General features: G+C 32.9%; 1 protein-coding gene across 1 annotated transcript; it reads right to left on the bottom strand.

The window, feature by feature from the left end:
- Window positions 1-343: 343 nt before the first annotated feature.
- LOC120771204 (ATP-dependent translocase ABCB1) lies at window positions 344-15,904 on the bottom strand. The gene is made up of 15 exons (XM_040099106.1): window positions 15,334-15,904; window positions 10,195-10,429; window positions 9,804-10,072; window positions 6,030-6,201; window positions 5,640-5,960; window positions 5,008-5,562; window positions 4,772-4,942; window positions 2,876-3,412; window positions 2,631-2,792; window positions 2,361-2,564; window positions 2,186-2,287; window positions 1,985-2,124; window positions 1,346-1,907; window positions 853-999; window positions 344-789 (listed from the first exon to the last, which is right to left on the bottom strand). Exons 1-15 carry the CDS (start codon window positions 15,438-15,440, stop codon window positions 592-594), a joined length of 3,882 nt encoding a protein of 1,293 aa, XP_039955040.1. The 5' UTR covers window positions 15,441-15,904; the 3' UTR covers window positions 344-591.
- Window positions 15,905-20,887: the final 4,983 nt, after the last annotated feature.

The following is a 20,887-nucleotide window of genomic DNA, read 5'->3' as shown; positions in this document are numbered from 1 at the left end:
CATAGAAAACCCTGATGAGCTCATCAATCGCAGTCGCAGATAATATCGAGCGCGGTTGACAGAGCTGATCGAAGTTTCTTACAACAAAGATCACAAATGCGATTTCTGTAGTTTATACGAATTCTGCACTCTGCACTCCGGACGTGAAGCGTCCAAGCTTAAACGAATGCATCTGTGATCAGAAAAGGGGTGGTCGTCTGGAACTCTACATTGTGATACCGAGGGATCAATTTCTCTAGAAGCTAGCGTAAAGTCAAGGATGAAATCAGTTTCTGAATAATTTGTCAATATTCGGTTCAGCCAAAGTTAAAATTTGCACTTGTTTTTTAAATAAATATGGTACTTTGGTTTTATTAGCTACTTTTTTTTTAATATTTACACACATACATACATACAAGGAATACAAAATTTGATCTACTTAGTTTAAGGTTTATAAATAACTTACAATATATAAAATATTCCAACCTCGCAAATGCTAATACGACTATTAGCCCATAACCATGTAAACTATATGTATGTATGTATACAGCCACAGATTTAAACTTTACTTATGTATATATATACATATATATTGCAGTCTCTTCGTCAGCCCTAACCACCCGTTTGCAGTCGCCACAACGTGTGATAAATGCCATGCAATTTCAGGAGCTCCTTGTGTGTACCGCACTCCGCAACTTGGCCGTTGTCGAGTACATATATCACATCCGAATCAATAATGGTCGATAATCTATGAGCTATACTAATGGTTGTACGACCCTCACTGACCGCATCCAGCGCCTCTTGAACAATCTATGCATATATATGATTATTATTATTAATTATTCTCTTCGTCCTTTTTGCAATGCCTATTACCTTTTCACTCTCAGCATCAAGCGCCGACGTGGCTTCGTCTAGTAGCAATATCTTCGGATTTCTGACCATAGCACGAGCAATGGCGATACGTTGTTTCTGTCCACCCGACAATTGTGTGCCTTTCTCACCCATACGGGTCTCATAGCCCTGTAATTTGAAAAAAGAACTTACATTATTACTAATATATATACATACATAAAGTATAAATATGAATGCCATTCGAGCCATAATTTCGTAAGCTCAAATGTTGTGCTGAACTAAGGCCGAAACTTTTCGGTTCAGCATGTTAGAACTAGTTATTGCGACAAGTTTTTCCGCTACTTTTTTCGGAGTGCATTTGACTGAACAGCAAATTGTTGCGTGACATCATTAACGAAAGGACGGAAAAGGTTCCCGAACGCTATGCAAGTTTGTTAGTATGTTTAGTTTATGACATCCTACAAAGTTATCTCTGTCATACTTATACTTATGCTGGACCTGCTTCAATACCTACCAATGGCAATGCTGAGATGAAATTGTGTATATTCGCTTTCTTGGCTGCCGCAATAATTTCCTGTTCGGTAACTTCGCGTGTATTATCACCATAGGCAATATTCTCCCTAATGGATCTGTCGAACAATATCGGTTCTTGTGAGACGATACCCAATTGATGGCGCAAATTCGAGAGTGAAAGATTGCGCAAGTCAAGACTATCGATGGTTACCGAACCGGCGTCCACATCGTAGAAGCGTTGTAATAGTTGTATACATGTAGACTTGCCACAGCCAGACGAGCCGACCAATGCGACTTTTTGTCCCTTCTTCATATTCATGATTATACCTCTAAGTACGGGTATTTCGGCACGTGTTGGATAACTAAATTTAACCTCCTTAAAGTCCACATCGCCTTCCGCCGTCCATGGCGCAAGCGATATGCCCGGTTTATCTTGGATTTGTGGCACACGATTAAATAGTAAATATATTTTCTTTGCTGCTGTTACACCTTTCTGCAAATTGGGTGCAAAAGCCAGCGCATTAGCGATTGATGCAGTGCCCATAATCAAAGCTTGTGAGACCCTAGAATGTACAAAGTCAAAGTTATAAAACTAAATATATGTACATATATATAAAAAGCACATTACTTAGATACTTACTTGAAAACATTGCCGAATTCCATGCCCTTATTTACGACACACCAACCGCCATACCACATGCACGCGGCAAACGCAAAGAACATTAGTGATCTGGCCAAACCGTATACAAGGCCACGGAAATGCGTATTCTTCTTAGCTTTCTGTAATGAGTTTTTATTTAGCATTGAACTTAAGACATTACGAAATTCAGTAGAAACTTACAGCCATTGCGGGATGTAGCAAATCCATATATTGTTGGTAAAACATCTCTTCACGGCCCAAGGATGCAACAGTACGTATGTTCGAAACGACCTCAACGGCAAGCTACAAAAAAATGTCATATTATAAAACTCTCTTGACTTTATTTTTTGTAACCACAATATAACTGCGTCCATACCTTTGTACAATTCTCCATTGCTTTGCCGGTGCCCATATTTTCCTGAGCCATGACCTTGCGTTGCATAACCGCCGCAACCAAAATAAATGGCGCAAATGCCAGCGCCAACAAGCCCAAGCTCCATTCATAGTACATCGATAAGCCGACACCTAAGACGATAGTGGCCACTGATTGGATAATGGTGCCGATACGTTGTCCAGTTGCCTATAAAATAGATTTAGAGATTTTTGACATAGATTATTTATCCAATATATACGAGTATGTACTTACGCCTTGTACGGCGGAGGCGTCGCCAGAAAGTCGCGAGCAAAGACTACCCGTACTATTGGCTTTGTCATCGAACCAAGCAACTTCTTGCTTTAGCATTGTGCCAAACATCATACCCCTAAGACGTTCGGTTAATCTCTCGCCAGCAATACCGAATAGATAAATCTAAGAAAACACACATACACATATAAATTATTGAGTTTCGTAAGAAAATGTGCAAATAAAACGCCGCATGTGATTACACTTACCTGTAAAAATGTTGCGAGGCCTACAACAATGCCAGTTATCAGAAAATATAAACTGTATACATTCGTGTTATCCCGCACATATTCAGGGTTATCCCTAACGGCCAATATTTGTAGAATTTCACCAAAGAGTAAAGCGAAAATGGGCATAGCACAGCCCATTATAACCGAGGACACCATACCGCCCAATAGTTGCGGCCATTCGGGTGTATTCATCTTCAATATCGGCCAAAGTGCCGAGTCGTCCAGATTTTCTTCAATTAAAGCTGCCTCTTCAATTTTATATTCAACCATTTCTTCATCCTCATCTTTTGTATCGAAGAATTTATTGTCTTTACCACTATTTTCAACGCCGGCCGTAAAGGGTTCATCACCCAATTGTGTTGTGACCAAATTATAATAGTGTGACTTGAGATCCATTAATTCGGCATGAGTACCGCTTTCGACGACTACACCTTTATCAATTACTATAATGCGATCAGCACGTCGTATTGTCGACAGACGATGGGCCACAATGATTGTGGTACGTCCTTTGCTTGCCTGAAAATAGCAAACAAAGGGAAATTAGCAAATTGAAAAAGGAAGAAGAACACAGCTGCAAATATTGGGTAGTCGAAAAAGTTTTTTCGTATCCACAATCACATTGTGTCATACCATATAGGAGCTATATGGGAGAGGTGAGCTTCATTTTACCAAAAAAAAAATTAAATTCAGGGAAGTGGAAAAAAAGTTACAGCTGTTCAAAAATGAGTGAAAATAATGAGGAAATTTGGTATATTTTGTTCGCTCGCTTCCGTTCTGGAAATTTCGCTGTGAAAGATGTACCTCGCTCTGGTCGATCTATAGTTGAAAAAGTCGATGAAATTATGGAAAAGATTGACCAGGACCATCACAAAAGCAGCCATGACAACGCTAAGGAACTTAACATACATCATCAAACGGTTTTGAACCATTTAAAAAAGTCTGGCTACAAAAAGGAGCTCGATGTTTGGGTACCACATGAATTGTCTGTGAAAAATATAATGAACCGAATTAACATCTCCGATTCTTTGCTGAACCGAAATGAAATCGAACCATTTCTGAAGCGAATGGTAACAAGAGACGAAAAGTGGATCAAATACGACAATAATGTGCGAAAAAGATCATGGTCCAAGCGTGGTGAAGCTCAACAAATGGTCGCAAAGCCAGGACTGACGCCTCGAAAGGTTATGCTGAGTGTTTGGTGGGATTGGAAAGGAATCATGTATTATGAGCTGCTCCACAATGGTCGAACGATTGATTCTACATTTTACTGTCAACAACTGATGAGATTGCAGCAAGCAATCGAAAGAAAAAACCGCCAAAACTGATCAACAGAAAGGTCTTCGTCTTCCATCAGAACAACGTTAGACCACACACATCTTTGATGACTCGGCAAAAACTGGGAGAGCTTGGCTGGGAAGTTTTGATCCATCCACCATATAGCCCTGACCTTACATCATCGGACTACTATTTGTTTTGGTCAATGCAGAAGTTGGCTTCAAGAGAAGCCTGTGAAAATTGCTTGTCGAGAAACCAGAAAAGTTTTACACTGATGAAATAATGTCTCTAGCTGAAAAAAGATGGAGCGAAATGGTGCATATTTGATTCATTAAAGTTCATTATAAATACTCATATAAAAAAAATAAGTTGAAGTTTGATTAGAAATACGAAAAGACTTTTCCGACTACTCAATACCATGCCAAATAAAGCATCTAAGTTGTAAGGAATATAGTAAAATAAATAACCTTAAATCAAATTGTATACGTATAAGTGAGAAAGTCGAAAGTCCACACCCGAAGTCGTACTAGCGACACATCAAAAAAATGCTATGCAACGAACGCGATTGTTCTATCAAAGTCAAATTTAAACTCTCTTTACCTTTTCAAGTGCAGCTTGTACTTTGGCTTCGCTGGCGGTATCCAATGCAGAGGTTGCTTCGTCCAGTAGCAAGATTTCTGGATTTCTCACCAGAGCACGTGCAATGGCGATTCTCTGTTTTTGTCCACCCGACAACTGAGCGCCGCGTTCACCAACAAGCGTATCAAGTCCCTGTATAAAAGAAAATGCTTTCTTTGTAGTAATATCATGATTGGAAATTTGCGTTCAAAACTTACTTTTGGCAATTTATTTATAAAAATATGCGCATTCGCCGCTGTGGCAGCTGCAATGATCATCTCTTTTGTAGCATCTTCACGGCCATAGCGTATATTCTCATAGATAGTTGTGCCAAATAGTATAGGCTCCTGCCCTACAACGCCTATGCGTTCGCGTAGCCAAGTAATATTGATGTCTTTCAAATCGACATCATTGAAATAGACAGAACCCTCTTGCGGATCGTAGAAACGTTGCACCAGCTGTATAATCGTTGATTTGCCACAACCTGATGAGCCGACTAAGGCTATCGTTTGACCACGTTTGATTGTCAAATTAAATTTATGTAAAATTTGCACTTCCTCGCGTGTTGGATATTTAAAGCTAACGTCGCGGAGCTCGATATGTACCAAAGGTTTATTTAAATTTTTACCCTTCGGTTCGATCGGATTTATTGTCGGTATTTGTTCGATTAGTTTAAATACTTTAGCGCATGCGCCTTTGGCAACGCCGAATGCTTCGATATATGGCGAGGCCATGCCAATATTCATGGAACCCATCATGACAGAGAAAAATACCTAGAAAATAAAAATAAATAATAAAAATTATAAGTATTTTTGTGATATTATTAATATTATTCAAAACATCAACATACCGTTATCATATTACCAGGATCATAATTATCATAACCAGGAAGGCCCTCGTAATTCTTCAAAACCAACCCGACACCATACCAGAAAGCCAATGCATATGAGGCATAAATGAAAAACCAGAGTAAACCGAAACCCATGCCGGAAAAGAGATTACGCTTGATATTGATTTTCCGCGCATCCACAATTTGTGATTTATAAGCATGCACCTCCTTATATTCTCCCTCGAAAGTTTTGACCGTACGAACGCCGCTCAATGCTTCCTCCGCAATATTACCAGCCGATGCATAAACATTCAATTCTTGTTTCGACAATTTTGAAGTAGCCTGCGTTAAGAAATGGTCATATTAATTGGCAACAAACTTCAATTTGTTTTAAGACATGTATATTCTTACCACACCAACTATGCCTATCGCTATGAATGTAACCGGCAGACTGCTAAGACAGACTAAAGCCAATTCCCAACCCTTAATAAAGGCTAAAACCAGCGAACCAATAAAAGCCACAATAAAATGCACAAACATCACGTCTTTCTCAGCGATACCATCCTCCATTTTGGACAAATCCCTGTGGAAAAAGTTTTAGATTTGTATAGAAAGTAGTTAGTATGTAGCGTAGAGTGATGCCGATTAGTTGGTAATACGATATGCAAACAAGTTTAGAATGATTGAAATTAGCTGATTGTGAAATTTCGAAAGATAAATGAATATATGTATATACGGAATACCATCTCGACGCCTTTAAACTGTCCAATACCGTTCGGCTTCTTCAACAAACTGCTTTTAATGTAATGAATGCTAAAAGGAAACCTTAGCCCATATTGTTGCGGAATACTATGGTTGGAGGGCTGACCAAAAAAATATGATTTGAGAGCTAAGAGAACTCGATTGTAATCATTGGACAGAATCTTACTTCAAGAATTTAGTATGTTAATCAGATAATATTGGGCATGGTTAGAGTAGACGAAGCGGTGGAGCATCCCAGCTTCTAAAATAAAGTTTCTAAATAAGCGCGTTAACTAAACAAACGGGATGTTATGCCATAAATGTAGGGAGCCTTCTGTCGCCTAATTGCCGATACGTATTTGCGAGATCCTCCCTTAGGTTTATCCAGTAAGCTGCGTATAGACCAGTTTAGTCCTTTGCGATACCATATGGAGTTCGGTTGTCAGTCAATGACAGTGCATAAGCAGTGGCGTAGCTACAACTTTATCTACCTACCTAAATATCTTCGATATTAAGTATATAAAATTCAGAAACTAGAAGCCACGCAAATTCTGAAGTTCCAAAATTCTCACAATACGGTTTTGGGGAAATTTATAGTAAATTTACAAGACATCTTATAAAAAGCCATAGAAAAAACCCATTTTCGCCCTATATCTTGTACACTTTTGACACAATTTTCAGGAGTTTTTGCCCGAATTGGAGTTTTAAAAAACAGCGAAGATCGTTTTTCCGCCCCCAAGACATTGCGGCCGGGGCGACGGCCCCCTTCGCCCCCCTCCCCCCCCTAGCTACGACACTGTACATAAGTATCACACGCAAAAATTGACGGCTCTCAATGACACAGCAAAATCAAAAATTTTGGCATACCAAATGAAAGAAAAAGTATAAAACAACCTAACGGTTGTTTGCATCACCTAAAACTATTCGAGATAGATAAAGACTTATGTATATGTATGTATATATAAATGATCAGGATGACGAAATGAGTTAAAATCCAGTGGTGTCTGTCCGTCCGTCCGTCTATCTTTATTTGCAAGCTGTTACTTAAGTAACATTTGAGACCCCGTTATGAAACGAGTTCATAGATGGGTTTAATTGGACCAATGCCACGGGCATGCTGGCAGAAGTGCAGACGCTGAACCCAATTTTCGACGGCCTTCAGGGATAAATCGGCCGATACTGCTGCAATTTCACATTCAATATTCGTACGAAGTTCATCAATCGTCGCTGGCTTGTTGGCATAGACCATAGACTAGACATAGCTCCCCAGGAAATAGTGCACGACCAAGGCAGCCAATTGACTGGGCCATTTCGTGAGATCATCGATCAATCGATTGTGACATTCGCTGCGTGGCTTGTGGCGCCGTCCAGTTCGAACCACATATTGCCCAAATTCATATCATCCAATTCGGGCCAAAAATATTCGGTTACCATTGAGCGGTAGCGATTCCCAAACACTTTAACGTGCCGGTCTTGATCATCATGGAAGTAGTACGGCCCATTTACGCTACCGGCCTATAAACCGCACCAAACCGTAATGTTTTCGGAATGCAATGATGACTCATGGAGTACGTACGAATGTACTTTCACAGGAATAAAGAATTTTATCGATATCCCAAACCGTTTTTCTTTTATTTAAAAAAAACGTTTGTAGCGCTCTTATTGAAAATCCGCTCTTAAAGGCAACTGATTCCGAACTTTGGTAGTAAATTTTAATAATTTCGACTCGTTCTTGAATCATATATCTTTCTATGTTGAAATGGCAAGCCTTACTGAAGAGAAATGTCAAAATAGTAAATATATGGCGTCGTTTGCTGTCCTTGTTGGTCTACTTTTCTAGTGCCCTATTGAAAAACTCTATATATAACATAAATGTTTTCGCACTTCTGGTTAACTTTAACCACAACTATCGGTCAATATACAAGAAATCTATAGTGTATATTAAATTCATAAGGCATGGATGAAATCACGACGCTATTTTTAAGTTCAATTTCAAGTTTGCCAATACCTGAAGGTTGCGTGAATATAAAATTTTTTGTTCCACCCAAACTTTGCCCTGCTTTACTTGTTTTGCAAGGCTTTTAGCAGACATTAGATATAGATATATAGATAGACATATAAGTCTATACAAATGTATGTTTGTAATTACCCGGCAGTGAAATCAAACTAATCAATAATAAAAACAACAGTTTTTATACCCTGAACAGAGTATATTAAGTTTGTCACGAAGTTTGTAACACCCAGAAAGAAGCGCCGGAGACCCTATAGAGTATATATATAAATGATCAGTATGTTGAGCTGAGTCGATTTAGCCATGTCCGTCTGTCTGTTTATATACGCACTAGCTCCTCAGTTTTTAAGATATCGTTTAGAAATTTTGCCAGCGCCATTTTCTCTTCAAAAAGCTGCTCAATTGTCGGATATGCCGATATCAACATATAGCTGCCATACAAACTGAACGATCGGAATCAACTTCTTGTATGGAAAACTTTTGCATTTGACAAGATATATTCACAAAATTTGGTATAGATTATTTTCTAAGGCAACAATGTAATCTCCGAAGAAATTGTTCAGATCGGATTACTTTAGCAGATAGCTGCCATATAAACTGAACACATAATTACTAACAGAAATGCACCTGTTCGGTGCATCCGAAGTTAACGTTTTTTTCTTGTTTTTACTGACATTTGCTGACTAAACGAATTTATAAGAAAACCAACACACTTACAACCTTTTTTTGTGAAAATTTATTTATAGGCACTTTTTTCACTAAAAATTATAATAAAATCCTGCGCTAAATTATTGCTGAGAATATAGTTTGAACTAGGTATTTGTATCAGCTCTAAATTAGTATGAATCTGGCATATTTCCGAACGTAAATCTGTCAATTTTTATGTGCTCAGCATGTTATGATATCAGCATGTTAAAATAAAAGTATAATCAGCGAACTGGTTCTGTTAAGATTGCAATTTATACCAGTTCTAAGATATTTTATAACTAGCTGGTTTTACTACGGGTCATGAATGACGGCGCCCAGACAAAAGTCTCAATGACATTGCATAAATGCGCAAAATTTATTGATAATGCCTAATAAACATTATCGGTAAATAAAAGTTTATGGACAAGGGAAGCTCTGTAAAAGGTATAAAGATGGTTAAAATATCATACCTAGTCAGGCGTGCGTCAAAAGTAGAATTCCCTATAGTAATGCCTATTTTATTTTCTTTTTATTTTTTGCGATCGGCTAATAAATCGACGACTATTATCTTATCTCAACCAAAAATAATATATCGCAATACTTAGAGCTGCTATTATACTTGTAATATATGTATATGCGGATGTGATAGACTAATTTATAGAAGACACCAAAGTTTTTCGCGCCCAAAGCGTAATGGTATAGAATCGTAAATATTGATAGCTTATTCTATACTTTTCTATGCTTACTCATTCATTCTGCTGGCGACTTCACCACTCTGATTGAAGTCATACCACGCCATGTCCTGATGCAATACGGACCTAAGGAATTTACCGCGTATCCGTAATATTTGTCCATTAGCGGCATAATTAAATGATGTAACGGATATGTAGCTGCAAACAAGCATAATTATGCCGATTATGCTGTTTTGAAGAGCAAATGTTTGCACAGCATCTAAAAGATCGTCGTCAGCTGCGCTGCGCGTATAATTTCCAGAGCCGCCATAAGAGATCATAGCCTGAAAACAAAAAAAATATAAGTTCTATGCATGCCACAATTCTTTTATAAACACGCTTTCACAACTACAGTACGTTAGTCGCGTTTGGTAGCCATGCAATAAACAAAGTATTAAATACTTACATTTGATAAATTACCAAAAATCAAGCTGTTGGCAGGCGTTGTCAAACCAGTTGCTACGGCACAGAGCAGTCCCAAGGCATACAGTAACTTATCCTTGGTTGTGGCATAGCGAAACATTTTGAAAAATCCAACTGGTTCCACATCATCCTTTTTCTGATCGTCCTTATCATCATCGCCTTTTTTGGATTTCTTCTTTTTCTTTGAATCTTCTTGCGACGTGCCATTGGTGATTTGCCTTGAAGTAGTAATAAGATATATGAAATTATATGTTTGTGTTTTAATAGCATACATAGTACATTATGTGCGTGTGTGAAACATTTCCTATTTGCATTTAATTATATTAGTTTTTTTAAGCAGGTTCGCTCGCTTCCGTTCTGGAAATTTCGATGTGAAGGATGCACCTGGTCGACCTATCGTTGAATGAAAATGATGAAATTATGAAAAATATATACCAGAACCGTCACAAAAGCAGCCATTACATCGCTAAGGAACTTAACATTCATCACCAAATGATTTTGAACCATTTAAAAAAGGCTGGTTACAAAAAGAAACACGATGTTTGGGTACCACATGAATTATCTATGAAAAATTTAATGGACCGAATTAACATCTGTGATTCTTTGCTGAACTGAAATGAAATCGAACCATTTCTGAAGCGAAATATTGTGCTAAAAAGATCATGGTCCAAGCGTGGTGAAGCTCAACAAATGACCGCAAAGCCAGGATTGACGCCTCGAAAGGTTATGCTTTGGTTTTTGGTGGGATTGAAACGGAATCATCCACTATGAGCTGCTCCAGTCTGATCGAACGATTTATTCTACATTTTACTGTCAAAAACTGATGAGATTGCAGCAAGCACTCGCCAAAACTGATCAACAGAAAGGGCTTCGTCTTCCATCAGTACAACGCTAGACCACCCACATCTTTGATGACTCGGCAAAAACTGGATGAGCTTGGCAGTTTTGATGCATCCACCATATAGCCCTGATCTTGCACCATCGGATTATTATTTTTTTCGGTCAATGCAGAACTCCCTTAATGGAGTGAAGCTTCAAGAGCTTCTGAAAATTAATTGTCGCAGTTTTTCGCCGAGAAAGTGGTCGACCAAAATGGTACATATTAAAGTTCATTATAAATATAAGAAAAAATAAGTTGAAGTTTGATTAGAAATACGAAAAGACTTTTTCGACTACCCAATATTTCATCATACAAATATCTGGAAATATAAATTACTGTCAATCAATTAATAAACATAATTACACTCCAAAAAAAATTATCTCTGTATACACCTATACACGCATATGTATGCATACACATGTTAATATACACACATATCATACACTTGTGCGTAAAATGTTTTGATAACAATAAATTGAGTGCATAATTATGGCAGCATTGACACGTGAGGAATTTTATTTGCCAATGAATTAATCACCAATAGCCGGTACTTAAATTTGAACATAATACACATGTTTATTATGCATACATACGTACATACATATTTTCTAGTACTCATTAAACTATCAACTTGCTCCGCTCGTGCTTATATTTTATCAAACCAATATGCACAGTTTTAGCCGACTAATGGCGCTATAATAAACAGAAAATTAATCACAAAATTTTAAAATTCATCAGCTTATCACGAAAAACGACGCTTTTTTATTGGTGAAACAGAAAAGAGAAAAGAATTATGATATCCATGAATTAGTAATAAATATAGGGTGACTTTTTATTTACACTCAGCATGATCTAGACATTTTTGATCATAAGTTAGTATTTTAAAATGTGTAAGTATTTTTTTTTTATTTTTATTTTTTGTTGGAAATTCTTTAGCACATATTAATTTATATAACATTTTTTTCAATACTTTTTGCTATAAAAAATAAGCATATTTCCTAGAATATATTATTAGTGCAACACATGATTTTCAATTTAATTTAAAGTTACTGTAAACGCCCATTCTTTTATCACACTCCCATATACTCATATGCATACTTATAAATTCATTATCACTTATTAGAATTTTAGATAGAAAATTTTGTTTGAATATAATTACAAAACAAAAAAAGTTAACTACACCCATATTTTGCTGCCTTGCATGAATAGTGTCATAACTCAAAAAACACCATTTTTCAGTTGAGTATGCAGAAATAAGCGTCTATATGTCTATATTGTGTAAAAATTGCATTCTGATGCCTGGAAATATAAACAGTCGAGATAAGAATGTACCGTTATTTCACTTCTTATATCGTATTATTTTTTAACCACAACAACGACACAACTCAGTTGTGCTACGGCGAAAAATCGCACAAAATCTCAAATATGTGAGCTCTTCTTGTATAGTAAGAGCAAAGTCGAATAAATGCTTCATACGCTATGGTGTACCTACAACAAGCTTACACTGCATAAACCGAATGTAGCTGACTAATATTACTATTATTTATAAATAAATTTCGTATTTCAAAGTATGAAAATAAAATTTGACTTTTTTTTAATTTATTTGAAGTTTAATTCTTTTATATTATTTTTTTATAAAATCTATTTTTATTTTATTTTTAAATTATTGTTTTTATACGAAATTATTCAAATGAACACTGAGTGTTGCTACGCCTTAGCAACCATCGGCTAAATAAATAATTGAAATATTTTTTTATCTTTTCTTTGTTTACAACGTGTATTTCAAACGTTTTCATTTCATAATCTTATATAATTTATTTAATGCCGATAAAATGATAGTGGCCCTCAACGCTACCCACTTGTTATTTTGTTGAATTTAATTTCTAATATGCTATGTTATTATATTTGTTCATGCAATTGGTAAACAGATGAAATTCACTTCGATTTTTTTATTAAAAACAAATATTTGTAAACTTTGCCTTCCTAATAATTCCGCAATTCATATGCAATGCAATTAAATCGTGTCAGCGTTTCAATTGCTTTCAATTGGCATGCACTTGAGTGCATTTACATACATATGTCTTTCATAAAAAATTAATTATCAGGAAGCTAAGTGGCCCCACAGGTCTTTTCGCACACTGAATTAAAAAAAGGAAGCTCGATAGTTGAAGACATTCGTAGAAATCGAAATTTACATTTTAAATATTTTATTATAAATATTTTTTAATTATTTCAATTTATTTGTTTAATCTTTTAATAATACGCATATTTATGCAAAATTTCGAAAATTTTGGTATCATATTTTTAAATAATTCTACCCATATACATATGTATAATATCCAAATTTTGTATAAAAAAATGCCACGAATTTTACAAATTTAATTTAGATATTTTTTCAGAATTTTTAACAGTTATATAGTTTTTCTCATAAAAATAGTTTTATAAACAAAAAATTTATAGAATTTATTTTTTTAATTTAATTAATTTTGTTTTTAAATTATTTATAAAATTTAAAAATTAATTTAAAATTTTTTTTTTGATTCTTTAACAGTTAAAATTGTTTTCACATTAATATTTTTATAAAAGTATTCATATTTTGCAAAAATTCACATTTTAATTATATTAAATAATAAATGTGTATATTTTTAGAAAAGTGTTAAACTTTTTTAATATTTAAACTATTTTTCGTATTAAAAGAATTCAAAAATTAAATTATTCACGCCTACGCTCCCAGTAGAAAAAATATTAATTTTTCAATTTTTGGTATTATTCAAACTTTTTGAAATATTTAATTAAATTTTCAAATATAAAAAGGTTTAATATTTCATAGCTATTTCATTAAAGGATTTTAAAAAAATTTAATTTGAAAAATCATTCTGAAATTAATATCAATATATAATTATTTTTTTCATTATATAGGAAGTTCGAAAATCGTACGAAAGTAGGTTCTGAGACCCATATCCATGTAAATTTTTTTCAATATATTGAAAGTTTGAATATAATTTAAAAATGGTTTCTAAGATCCATATCAATATATACATTTTTTTTCTCCATATATTTTTGAGTTTTTGTTGAAAAAACTTTGCCAAGAATCTATAAAATTTATTTTAGAAAAACTTTCAAAATTGTTAACAGTTAAACCTTTTTTTCGTATAAAAATTTTATAACATGTGTTAATCAATGCATTTTTTTCAATATGTTGGATGTTCGAAAATCATTCGAAAGAGGTTTCTGAGATCGATATTAATATACACTTTTTTTTCAATATACATACATATATTTTTGAGTTTTTGTAGAAGAAACTTTGCCAAGAATCTATTAAATTTATTTTAGGAAAACTTTCAAATTGTTAAAACTTAAAAACTTTTTTAGCGTAAAATTTTGTTAATATGTGTTAAAATATTTGCATTTCGCGAGAATTGAGCATTATATAATAATTTATTAAAATTTTTATAAATTTTTAAATTCAAATTTTTTTTTATAAATTTTACAATTTTAATAAAAAAGTGTATTAAAAAATTTTACGCAGTAATAAAAATTAATTTAATTAATAAAAAATGCTTCACGCATAATTAAAAACTATTTGAACAAAATTTAATATTTTTTAAGTAGAATTTTTTTGTTTTTTATTTCTTTTATTAAATTAAAAATTAATTTAAAATTGTACACCTACATACATACATATGTATATCCATTTCCAAACTGTGAAATAAAAAAAATATAAATTCACTTAATTATTTCCGCACACAAAATAAAGAAGCATGCAAAAATTAGAAGACAATAAATTATTTAGCGACACATTTGTTTAATTTAACGAAATTTTTAATAATTATTTCTATTTTTTCATAATATTATTATCGTTTAACTTTTCTTTTTAACAACTTGTACAAATTTATTTATTTGTTTATTTATTTACAATTCATTTAATGCCTCCGTCCATATGCACGCGCTTGCGTTAAATGCTACAAACGCAAACTTATTTCGCAAGGTAACGATGATTTGCAAAATACAAAAAAATTTTATCGATTCATATCTATACGTCTGCAACTACATACATATGTACATGTTTATGCATGCAAGTAACGGCTGATTTGCTTGACTCATACTTGTTCGTTCACAGTTGTATACACTACTAATCAACACACTCAAAAACACTAACGCCTGACAGTGGCGAATATTTACGAATTGTTTGCGCCACACACACACGAATTCGCTACTGAACTTCCACTGGTTTAGACTTACAGTTTAGCTTTTGTATCCTTTCCATTTTCCGCTAAGGAGTCTCCAATTATGATATTGCTTTTGTAATAGGACTTTTCGTCCTTGCTTATACCGTTAGCTGACGACATAATGCGCAGACGTTATTGATCGTTCGTCGTTAATAGAGTTTTTGTTTGATGTTTGCAAAGGCCACGTCTAAATCCTATCAAACGATTGTACCGACTGAATTATTTTTGCTGCCACCATGTGGTTAATATGCGAATATTTTTCCATTTAATCAGCACTTTCATATTCATAGATAAGTTATCATGCGAACGGACTAATGCATGGTGTCTACACATTGTTCAATCGGCTCAAATGATTGGTGGACAAACAATTTATTAGTTATAAAATGATTAATCATTTGGAAGTGTATCTTGTGCCAGTACATCAGTAGGTATGTATTTTTGTAACTGTAAAACAATGCGTTTGCAAATAGCCAAATTGTCAGCAATTATTATTTAAATTGGCACTTTATTTAGTAGTACATTTGTTAGTACACTTATTACAGAATTAAATTGACGTGTGACCATTTGACACAAATTTTGAGCCAGCGAAGTCGCTCTGTTGCGCCTAGAGGATCTAACTGTGCCTTGTATATTTCGAAATGTAAAATTGCATAAGCTTGATCACCATACATTAATACTTAAATATATTTAGCCATATCGCGAACATTGTTCGTATAGTATCACGAATTTCGCGTGAACGAAGACTTGCGTTCGAATTGCGATTAAACTATTGTGAACTTCGGCAATCTGTTACACATGTTTCTGTTTTGATATTGTGGCAACTAAAATTTAAAAATTTAAATTGTTAACTTTCAACTTTGTTAATAAAACTTAATAGCGTATATAAAAATGAACAGTGTATATTTGCGACAACGTATTTTGGAGGAGGAAAACAATTCCCGTCAGCAGTTGGCTGAAAGGATTTACCGACGTAATTTAAGTCTTAATTACCCAACACAATGTAAGTTTATTTATTATTTAATTTATTTAAGAAATAATAAATATTTCTCAAAAAAGTTAAAAATTATATAGAATTAACAAGCCTACGTTGCAATACTTATTGGAAGTATTACAAAATGGCTTGCCAATGGCGCGAAAAGGTTTTGCAATAGATCCAAATGTAAAACTATCAGCTTGTTTGCGATTTTTTGGAGAAGGAGCGTTTTAGTAAGGTGTGAGCAGGCAAATGGCTGTTGGTTTATCACAATCCGGCTTCAGTGAAAACCTTGCTGCAGTAGTGGACGTATACGAGTCAAGTCTCTGCAATCAGTGGATAACATGGCATACTAAAGAAGAGATACAGGAAATAAGTTTTACCAAAAATTTAATATCCCTGACATTATGGGTTGCATGGATGGCACGCACGTTAAATTTAGGTTTCAAAAGCAATAAACATTTATACTGCAAAAGAAAAGAAAAAACAACACGCTCTATCTAGTTTATTAGCAGAACTCACATATTGCCCGATATACAAGTATGCTCAGTAATACTATGTGTTGCTCCAGTATGAATACAGGCACTAAACATAAAAGCCAGATCAATAAATGCGATGCATAGACTCACAACAATAAGAGTAACTAGTGCTTACCGAACTATATCTAGCGATGCAGTTGAAGTACTAGCTAGCATGCCGCCCATATACATCCAGGGTGACGAATTCACGAGATTACATGAGTTATTAGCGCCAATTATAGAAATCAAAAAAGAAAGAAGTGAAAGAATAGCTTAATTACATGGCAGCAATGGTGGCAAACCTTCAATCAAAGGACGGTGGACCCACAGACATATACCTGACATCCATATGTGGACAACTAGACAACATGGGAATCTGGATTTCCACCTGTCTCAAATATTAAGCGGGCATGGGTGCTTCAGAGACTATTTATACAAATTTCAAAATGACGTCAGTCTATATTGTTCGATGTGCACGGAGTCCATAGAAGACTGCGAACACGTGTTTTTCGATTGTCTTCGTTTCTAAACAGAAAGTTAAAGTTAGAAACTGCACTAGGTGGTAGTTTAACGGTCTAAAATTTTACTGGACTTATGTGTCAGTCCTCTTATAAGTGGAAAGCTGTTCGCGAAGCTGAAACTTCTATCATTACTAAATTAAGACTATTACAGCAGAATAGGAGTCAGTCCGTCTATAGAGGAGAAAAATGTGTATCAAGTTTAATGACGATATTCTAAGACCCAAGTTACACAGACAGACGGATGGACGGACAGTCAGACACGCATCCGGATTTAAAATCGGCTTTTCATCCTGATCATTTATAGATATATAAATAAACCAACCAAGTATTTCTATCTCGATTAGTTTTAGGTGATACAAACAACCGTTAGGTGAACAAAACAATAATACTCTGTAGCAACATATTGCAAGAAAAAAGCCTAGCAAAAGTTTTTTTTTCATAAAATTTAAGTTTACCAATCGCCGAAAAATTTATTAGAGACAATTATAGTAACAATCGTTAGTAGCAGATTGTTTATCGGCAAACTTGTGAGATTCCATTAAAGTAACGTCCTTTTGGCATCACGTTTTGCCCTAATTCATAACCAAAGATAGCCAGTTATCTCGCTAAAAAATAAATACAATTTTTACGTCATACTACAGACCCTATCTTATTTGACGTCATTAAACCTATTAAGCTGGCGTGCTAGCCGTAAAACTCCGAAGTCCAGCTGCTAATTAGCGAAACAAATACAATACATTAACTTTCTCTTTTTCATTGTTTCAATCAATTTCACTAACACTTTTACGCGAAATAAATTTGTGAAAGATAATGTTCAGCCAGAGAACATGTTCTCTAGTTCAGCACACTTATGCATATCACGAAATTTCCAAGCATACTTATAGGCGCAATATAAATAATTTCATTATTTTTGTGTCTAGCACAATGACATTCCATTTCGCAGGCATACAATTATTCACGCCTACACACCCTGTAGGAAATATATTATTTTTTCGTTATAATTGTGGTTTCGGAGATTTGAGTTTTATTTGAATTTTTGTATTTAATTGCATATTTAAATGTGAAAAGGTTTCGAATTTCATGGCTATTTTATTTAAAATTTGCTAAAAATTTGAAAGTTCGAAAATCATTCGAAATTGATTTCTAAGAAAAATATTTTTGATTATACTTTTTTATAGTTTTTTTTTCAAGAACAAATTTTTTTTTATAAATTCGTCATTCCTAAAAATGTATATACAAGTATAATATAAATATATACATATATGTACATAAATATTTAAGCCGTTAAAAAATATGTGTATATATGTATTTTAAACTATATTTTAAATAAAGTAACGGAAGCTTGCCTTGTTTCCAAGTTCAGCCGTAATTTTAGCGAAACCATCGGCCACCGGTTACGTCACAAACAGGGCTAACCCCTCCGTTGCTACACATACATTATATAACGAATTATCTGTAAATATTTTATATGAATATACACAAATACATACATATGTATGTATATTCATACATATTTATGTACTCATTCATTTTTTATATTAGTGTGTCTATACAAACGTACGTGTTTTATCGCTACAGCCACTACGCCTCTGTTTGTAAGTTTTCCAACTCGCAAGTACATTTCTATGTAAGCACTCATTCAACAAAAAAATAACATTTATTTATTATCGGTGATTCAAGTGCATGTGTACTTAAAAGGTTGTACTTGGAAGCAACATACATACTTATTTACTAATAGGAACGTGTGAAATTATATATACTACACACTGTGACAAAATATCAAGGCGCTTTATTAAATATTAATAGATTAGTCAACAATGTATGGATTACTCATTAAATATTGAGTATAGTGAAAGTGTTTTTACCCACTTTCATATATCTACATATTACCTGTATGAGTGGATTACAGTTATCGAAATTAAAAAAATAAAATAAAGCAAAATTGAAAATTTATTTTTTGTTTAGCATTGTTCGAACAATCAAAATTTAGTGTGTGTTTCACATGTATAGCGAAGGAACTTGTTAGGGTTAGCGTAATGTTTATTTTTTTGGATTTATGCATAAAATTGTAGAATTTTTTGTAAAAAATAGTTTTTATTGATTTTCTACTAAATCAAAAATAATTTTTTTTAATATTTTTTGATTTCGAAAATTTTAAAAACTTTTAATTAACCCACGAAAACAAGTTTTTAATTATTTTCTGCTTTCCACTTCAGCTTCTATTTATTGCAAAGAACCGAATCCATATTGAAATTTTGCAAAAATTATAAAATTTTTCATTAAAAAATATAAAATTTTTCTTAAAAAAAAATCTTTAAAATTGACTTTCAAAAACGTGTACTAAATCAATAATTCATTATTTATTAAGTTTTGATTTTCAATTTTTTTTATTTATTACATTTAAAAAATTTTTTGATCTTGAAAAAATGTTTTAATAAAAAAATTATTTAAATTTACTTTTAAAACTAGTACGAAGTCAAAAACGTGTTTTTTTATATTTTTTGATTTTCAAAGAATTTTAATAATGCTTACTTAACCTTATATGTACATATACATATGTATGTATGTATGTGCATACTTATAAATTATTTTCTGTTTTTTCCAATTCATCTTCTCTTTATTGCAAAGAAGCGATTAAATATTCGAATTATTTAAAATTTTTAATAAAAAAATTGTTCTATCAAAATTGACTTTCAAAAACGAGTAATATTGAAATCTGGCTAAAATCTTAAACTTTTTCATAAGATAAAGTTTCTTAAGTGATGTTCAAAAACGAGTACTAAATCTAAAATTCTTTATTTCATAATTTTTGTTATCTAATAATTTTTGATTTTCAAATTTTTTTTTGATTTTCAAATTTTTTTATGACTTTAAAATTTTTTTTAAAAACTGTTTTCATTAAAAAAAAATTATTTAAATTATTCCAAAACAAATTCAAAATCGGTTATAGAGTATTTTTTGATTTTCAAAAAATGATTTATTGAAAAAATTATTTAAATTGACTTTCAATTTTATTTAATAATTTTTGATTTTCAAAAAAACGAGAACTAAATCAAAAATTTGTTACTCAATAATTTTTAGTTTCCAAAATTTATTTTTTTATTTTCAAAAAATATTTGCAATAAAAAATATTATTTAAGCAGACTTTCAAAAACGAGTACTAAATCAAAAATTCTTTATTTAATAATTTTTGATTTTCTTATTCTTCATCTCCTTTATTTAATAATTTTTGATTTTCGAAAAATTTGTTTTTGATTTTAAAAAATGTTTTCTTAAAAAAAAATTATTTAAATTCACTTTCAGAAACGAATACTAAATCAAAAAGATTATTTAATATTTTTTGAATTTCCTAAAATGTTTTAATTAAAAACAATTATCTAAATTGAGTTTCAAAAACGAGTACTAAATCAAAATCTCTTACTCAATAGTTTTTCATTTTCAAAAAAAAAACTAAATCAAAAATTCGTTATTTAATAGCATTTGATTTTAAAAATTTTTATTTTCGAAAAATTTGTTTTTGATTTTCAAAAAATATTTTCATTAAAACATAGGATT

The sequence above is a fragment of the Bactrocera tryoni genome, chromosome 3, assembly GCF_016617805.1.
Source record: "Bactrocera tryoni isolate S06 chromosome 3, CSIRO_BtryS06_freeze2, whole genome shotgun sequence".
Lineage (NCBI taxonomy): Eukaryota > Metazoa > Arthropoda > Insecta > Diptera > Tephritidae > Bactrocera > Bactrocera tryoni.
The sequence above is the reverse complement of the archived record's forward strand: the minus strand, read 5'-3'. Positions and strand labels throughout refer to the sequence as shown.